General features: G+C 38.0%; 2 protein-coding genes across 2 annotated transcripts in view; one reads left to right on the top strand and one right to left on the bottom strand.

The window, feature by feature from the left end:
* The window catches only part of LOC120413242 (mediator of RNA polymerase II transcription subunit 24), a 96,604-nt gene that overhangs the window by 78,294 nt on the left and 11,020 nt on the right, over positions 1 to 7,290 (bottom strand). The window contains exon 6 of the mRNA XM_039573970.2: positions 7,182 to 7,277. Coding sequence (XP_039429904.1) covers positions 7,182 to 7,277 — 96 coding nt within the window. The remainder of the gene's footprint in view (positions 1 to 7,181; positions 7,278 to 7,290) is intronic.
* Positions 1,688 to 7,236, top strand: LOC120413244 (uncharacterized). The gene is made up of 3 exons (XM_039573973.2): positions 1,688 to 1,953; positions 2,012 to 2,665; positions 5,891 to 7,236. The coding sequence occupies exons 1-3, from the start codon at positions 1,911 to 1,913 to the stop codon at positions 7,096 to 7,098; spliced, it is 1,905 nt and encodes a 634-aa protein (XP_039429907.2). The 5' UTR covers positions 1,688 to 1,910; the 3' UTR covers positions 7,099 to 7,236.

The raw sequence follows: 7,290 nt of genomic DNA, 5'->3' as shown, positions 1-7,290 counted from the left end.
AATCTTAATTTTTCCAATTTTATTTTTTTGTATTTATAATTTGTCTATTTGTCAATGTGTTATGTGTCAATTTATATTTTTTTTTTCAATTAGTCAATTTCTCAATTTTATAGTTTTCAATTGTTAATTTGTTAATTTGTTAATTTGTTAATTTGTTAATTTGTTAATTTGTTAATTTGTTAATTTGTTAATTTGTTAATTTGTTAATTTGTTAATTTGTTAATTTGTTAATTTGTTAATTTGTTAATTTGTTAATTTGTTAATTTGTTAATTTGTTAATTTGTTAATTTGTTAATTTGTTAATTTGTTAATTTGTTAATTTGTTAATTTGTTAATTTGTTAATTTGTTAATTTGTTAATTTGTTAATTTGTTAATTTGTTAATTTGTTAATTTGTTAATTTGTTAATTTGTTAATTTGTTAATTTGTTAATTTATTAAAATTTGAATTGTTTTTTTTATTCTTGATTAAAAAGGCTTCAATTTTCATTTTTTATTTGACAATTTGACAATGAGTTATTTGTCAATTTTTTAATTGGTCAATTTCTTTTTAAGTGATTAATTTTTGTTCAATGTGTTTATTTTTAAATTTATCAATTTAAATTGGTTATTTTTAATTTTTTTAGGTCTTCTTTCTTATTTATCAATTTGTATTTTCTTCAATTAGTTGATTTGTCAATTTGGCAAGGTGTCATTTGTCGATTTGCCAATTTAAAATTGGTGTAAATTTGACAAAATGTCAATTGTATTTCTGAATTTTTCAAGTCTCCCATTTCTCGTTTCTAATTATTTTTTTCATCGATCTGTCAATTTTAAAGTTTGTCGATTTTGTGTTTATTTGTGAATTTGTCAATTTGTTATTAAGTTAATACCCGTTTATCTGCTAACACTGATTAAATCATCAATGTCATTGGAAAAAATCTGGAGCAACATTTGAAAGGGGCGATACGACATTGCTCTTACGGCCTTTCATTACACGTGTTTAAATGGGACGAAAGACCGTAAGAGCAATGTCGTACCGCCCCTTTCAAATGTTGTTCCAGAAATTTGTAGGACATTTTATGATTTTAAAACAAAACATATTTTTTGCTATTTGTGGAAAACGATCACTGTTCACCCAACCGGCGGACGCAAGATTGTGATGCACGGCGGCATGAAAGTATATCAGAATCTGCATGAAATCTGTCCTCATGCATTTTTTGCGATATAGGGGTATGACATTTTTGCCCGTTACCGACAATTATCGACATTACCGACAGCTTTTTGGTTGTATTTCACAAAAAAAAAACCCTAAACAGAACGAGGATTGAACCACCAAATTCTTGGTTATAGATCCGACACGCTACCACCGCGCCATGGACGCTTGATGAAATGTGAGTGAAAGATCACCGACATAATCTTCTCTTTGGAGTGTTGCTCGGGGACGGGCCAGCATTATATGTGTTGGTGAGAACTGCAGATCGCTGAAATGTTTACACGCGGGCAAAAATGAGCTATGAGCTTACTGCAAAAAATGTTATAAAATGTGACATTTTCTGCAGCAAATCCACTGTTGCAGATTATGAGATATATTTTTCTTTTGGGTGTTGAAAAATTAATGTATGCCATTAACATTCTTCACTTCACCCCCGAAACCCCAGACAACCGCAGCCAAATTCCACAATCCAAAGTCATTACCATGTGTCGTCACTCTGGTTAGAAATCTTCGTCAATCCGAGCCGAGAACGATAACCACAATCAAAGCCAGTAGCACTTTCTGATAACTTCCCAATCATCGCTAAATCGCCAATAATTGGCCCAATCGCTGCGTCTGTACGGATTACATTGTCCGTCAGTATCACACCAGCAATGATCCGTGCTAGACTATAGGACCACTTAATCCACGAGGTTTTCCCTGATTTCCTGATTCGATATGTATCGCGCAACTTTGATGACCTTTGTCTGCCTGTTGGCTGGTATGTTAAAACAACAAAAAAGTGAGTTAAATTTACTAAAATCATTGCTTTCCACTAGTCCAACTTGGTTCAGCGGAGGAAAACCTGCTAACCAGTTACACCATCATGCACGGATACGTCTTCCCTGCCAGCGTTACAGCCGCCGTCGGTGAAAGTGTCCACCTCAAGGTGCTTCTCTCGATGAACGAGGAGGATCGTTGTCTCTATCGGGAACCAGGTTCCACCGAAGATATCGATGTGCACGGTTCAACCCGACGACGACGACGCACCACCGTCGTTCCGACGACGAATTCGTCGTCCTCAACGAAGCAGCAATTCTCCTCCGACAGTCGAAGCGTGGATCCGAACGAGTGTGGCATCAAAGTGCTCAACATCAACCACGAGGACGCGGGCTTCTGGCGGTTAACGCTGGCCCGCGGAACCACCCTAATCCGAGGCGTGACCCTGGTCAACGTGATCGACGTGCCGACGGTGCCCAATCCCAGCGATCGGGACTCGATTACGGGCCTGGAGGAGGTGACCCCGACGGGGACGGACTACTGTTACGTGCTGCGGGACACCGAGACCCAGGGCAGGGACGTTCCGATGTACGAGCAGTGCTCGCTGAAGGTTACGTCGATGGACCCGACGGGCAATGGGCAGTGGAACGTGATTGCCGGCGTGAGGGGTTACATGAGGGAGATGCAGTTTGCGATTAATATCGAGCATAGAGGTGAGTGTAAGGATTGTTTCTCAAGTGGGGGAGATTTCTAATTTGAATTGAAATTTATCTCTTTCAATCATGGGGGCAAATGTGCGGTCTTGCAGGGAAATATGATTTACCAGTAGATTTTGTTTAAACATACAATTTCGTTTTGAAACAAACGTATACTACATATCAAGGAAAAGTTCAAGCAAAAGTGGTCCAGATCGCAAAATTAGGTGGAAATATAATTTTCCGAAAAATTGTGCGGTGAGCTTTAGTGTCTTCAGAAGAATTTTGCAAATCGAAAGGGACAAATGCAAACTGGTTCAAACAATTTTGCTTGTGCTTATTCGAAGTATTTGAGCTAAGTTAACTCTGAACGCAAAAAAACCTTCAAAAAAAATTAAAAATCAACTTATATAAAATTGTCTGGGGTTTGCAAAAATAAATAAAAAATGTATCCAATTTAAAAGTTCATAAAAATACTTTTCACAGGACTAGCTTGTCCTTTTCAATTGCAAGTTGAATTTTTATTTTGTTTATGTTCATGAAATTTCAAACACATCATTGAAAAAAAAAGTATTAAAAATGGACATTAGTGTTGAAGATTTGTGTAACCAAAAGTCAATAGAGAAAGGGAAATATTTTTTCGAGTAACTTCATTTTCCTGGAGATTCCACATAATAGCAAAAGGAAAGAAGGTAAAAAATGTAGAACCTGGTTTAAATTATTTCAAAACATGGCACGTTTGTTTACTTAAATAATATAAAATAAATAATTGTCAAAAATTATAATTTTGATTAAAATTATAATTTTTCGGTACGTTTAAAATATTCGATAACATTTTTTTTACTCAAAATAGAGTATTTTTAAATCAACTTTTCTTTTTTCATTATTATTTGTATAAAACTTTGTTCATATATTTCCCTATGTTAAAAGAAGTCATTTTGCATCATCAGTTTTTCCTAGAAGTCTCCATACAATTTTGGGGGCCGGTCAAACAAAAAAAGGTATGTAAATGTATAAAAATCTGTATCTTGAGAAAAGTTTTTTTGATCGATTTGGTGTCTTCGGCAAATACTAGGTGATTATGACTTTTCGGAAAAAGGTAAACGGAAAAAAATCCATAATTTTTGTATAAACCTGTTTTTTAACTTTCGAATTGTTATAAGTTTTAGGGAACTTAAAAAGTCATAGGTGCAAAATCTGGTTTAAGAGATATGAATTTTTGAAAAATAGTATTTTTTAGAAAATTTCGAAAATGTGGACAAAAAATATTTAAAACATTTTTTAATGCAAAACTGAATATGCAACAGGGTGACAATAAAAAATCGACTTCAGGGACACCCTTCTGATTCGATTCAATAGGCAAAAATATAAGTAACAGTGAAAATTTTGAGCAAAATCTGTTAAGTTTTAAGGGTCGCTACAGATCGTTGAAGTTGATAATAAAAATCTATTCATACAAAAACGTCTTCTTTGAATGGCTAATACCACATTCGCACGAGCGAGTTGTAGCCGGCTATAACCATTTTTATAACCACAACTATCAAACTAGTATGAGTTAAAACCTTGTTTACATTTCAAAACCGGCTATAATAACTCGTCAGTGTTAACTCGGATCGTTTTGCAGTCTTCGACAAAGTTGTTTGACATAAAATTTACATAAGAATCTCACACTTGACAACGATCCGACACATTAAACGCCACCTTTTAGTAGAATTTTGATTTTTTTGCTTTCCCCATATTTTTTTGCGAATTTTCCAATACAAACTTCAACGATAAAAAGCGACCCTTAAACCATAACCGACTTGGCTCAAAATTGGCACATTTACTTATTTTTGCTTAATCAAACCAGAGGGTATCTCTTAAGATTTTCAAAATTTTTAAAAAATGTCTTGTCACTTTAATTTTGGTTTGATAAAATGTACCGTTTTCAAGTTGAGCTGCTTTTAACGGTGCTCATCAACCAGAGCTTTACAAACATTGAATATTACGCCCATTTAGAATGCTAGTCTTGATTTAAAAAAATTCAAAATATTTTTTTCGAAAAGATTCGAAAATTTCACGAATGATTCATGTATTAACATTGAAAATCGGACCATTAGTTGCTGAGATATCGTCATTAGAAAATGGTGGCTCTATCTCAGCAACCCGAGTTCCAATCTTCAATGTCTCTTAGACAATTTTATAGCAAATTTTCTGAACTTTGCAAAAAAAAAATTTAGAGATGGTCACTCATGGTCACTATTTTAAAAAGTTGAAAAACTGCAAATATTTCGCAAAAATCAAACATTCGGTGGCTATATCTTGAAAACGGAGCCCTTTATCAAAAAATCTGTAAAGTACTTTTCGATTGCAAATTCAATTTTGCATTAAAAAATAATGTCAAACTTGTTTTTGCATGAAACTTCGATTTTTTTTCCAAAAATCACTATTTTTTCAAAAAATCATAACTCGGCGGCAGATTTTTTGACCATGTTTCTCTATGGCTCAAAAGTTGCGGATTTTGTCCCCTAAAACATATCAAAAAATCTCGAAAATCAAAAAATACGTATTTTGGGAAATTGAGTTTTAGTGAAAAAAAAGTTGATTAAAAAATCTGCAATTTTTTTTTTGCCCTGTGCCTATTTTTTTCTCAAAGGTCCTCAACAATACCTACAACTTTGCAGAAGACACCAAATTGATCAGAAAATTCACTCAAAAGTTACAGCTGTTTAAATATTTACAAACCATTTTTGTATGGACAGCAGCCAAAATTGTATGGAGACTTGTATGGGTGAACCAATGACGCATAATAGCTTATTTGGTCATAGGAAAGGCCCCTACAAAGTTTTAGTCAAATAAAAAAATACAAAAAATAAAAATGGTCGAAATCGCCCGATTTCGTAGAGAATTGCTCATTTGTAATTTTGGGTTGCTGTTTTTTTTTTGTCCAATTTTGAAAATTGGCAGCATAAAAGTCAATTTGACCACAGTTTCCCATCACCATTTCAGAAATCTTATAAATGTACCTTGGATTCATGATCAGAGACCAAAGTTACCCCTTTTTTTTTTTTTTTGTTGAGTCTTGATACCACTGCGACCAATTAGAGGAATATTGTGGTGTCAGTTACCCCTTAGAACAAAGTTTCCACGCAAATCGAGATGGGTTTAGGGCAACTTTTCCCATTGAATATTTATCAAACCTTTTTCGATTTTTTTTGTGAACAAAACCTAACCCTTTCTTCTCTAATTTCCCGCCCCACACAGAGGAGCAAATCGTAACCTCGATCCACCGCGGCGCCGACTTCCAGGTGCTGGTGTGCCAACTGCGCTACAGCCGGCAAACGATCCGGTTCTGCCGGTTCCTTCGCCTGTCCGACCAGCTGGGCCTCAACATGCTCGAGGGCGTTGGATGGGGCCGGTACCGCTACTATGGCAATGGGTTCGAAACCGGCGACTGCGGGCTGGAGATCGACGACCCGGACGGGGTGGACCGGGGGTTGTGGAAGTGCGTGGTGGGGTACGGGGACGAGCAGATCATGAAGGTATCGGGGGCAATTTTGGACGGCGGGGAGGAGGAGACGCCGTTGGCGATTTTGCGGGTGGAGGATGTGAATGGGTTGAACGGGACGGAGGTGAAGCTGCAGTGTAACGCGAACAAGCCGTTGGACTATTGCTGGTTTAAGGATCCGCGGGGGATGATCTATTCGGTGTCGGAGGTTTTGATGGAGGACGAGGAGGGGAGTTATTGGTACGACGGGATTTCGCTGGCGATGGGCGATTGCGGGATTCGGTTGAAGCCGGTGACGGAGGAGATGGCTGGGCGGTGGAGTTGCCACGTGGGCAGTAGCAGGGTGTCGGCGTTGGAGGTTTCTTCGTACGTTAATGTTAGGGTTAGTACGTCGCAGATTATTGGGTCTGTGGATACGGTTCGTACGAGTTTGGAGGCCGCTATGCTGCTGGAATGTGCTTCAATTCCCAAGAATACACCTCTTCAGTATTGTCGGTTCATCACGCCGAGCGGGCAGGCGTTCAGCTTGGACGAATCGGTCACTTCGGAGAACGCAATTCTGGGGAATTACTACTCGAATCCCAACCACAATCCGAAGAAGGGATTCTGCTCGTTGGTGGTTCGAAGTGTCAGTAGCGCTGACATTGGCCAGTGGATCTGTGCCGGAAAGATTGCCGGTCACACGATGGAGCAGTACGCCGCGATCGAGGTTAGTACGGAAAGTGCGGGGAATCCGGCGGATCTTTCAACGGCTTCCATCGTCGGAATGGCGCTTGGAGGTGCGGTTATTTTGGTGGGAGCCGTTGGGCTGGGATATTACAACTATTGGCGCCGCGTACGGAAGCAAGTGATTGCGGTGAACCACGAGATCGAGCTTCAGGAACGGGCTCAACAACGTTTCAGCATTGCCAGTGGAACCAGCAGTAGTAGCAAGGGCAGTGATAACCAATTACGGACCGCGTAAAGCACACTTCCTTATTTGAGATGTATATTGATGGGTCTTCCTTGAATAGTGTTTGTAGATAATGTGAAAATGAACTTACTTACAGTTTGATACTGTCCTTCCGCATCTGAATGTTCCGGAACAGACACAGGTCCGACATGGCGAACGTTCTCCCAGTCGTGGCGTTCAGATCGTACAACCTGCAATAAAACC

This window comes from Culex pipiens, chromosome 3, assembly GCF_016801865.2.
Source record: "Culex pipiens pallens isolate TS chromosome 3, TS_CPP_V2, whole genome shotgun sequence".
Taxonomy (NCBI): Eukaryota; Metazoa; Arthropoda; class Insecta; order Diptera; family Culicidae; genus Culex; species Culex pipiens.
The sequence above is the reverse complement of the archived record's forward strand: the minus strand, read 5'-3'. Positions and strand labels throughout refer to the sequence as shown.

Bases quoted from the DNA above. Each gene is read 5' to 3' on its own strand.
- LOC120413244 (XM_039573973.2), top strand. From the start codon at position 1,911: ATGTATCGCGCAACTTTGATGACCTTTGTCTGCCTGTTGGCTG. The intron at 1,954-2,011 runs GTATGTTAAAAC...GCTTTCCACTAG, and splicing joins CTTTGTCTGCCTGTTGGCTG to TCCAACTTGGTTCAGCGGAG. The intron at 2,666-5,890 runs GTGAGTGTAAGG...CGCCCCACACAG, and splicing joins GATTAATATCGAGCATAGAG to AGGAGCAAATCGTAACCTCG.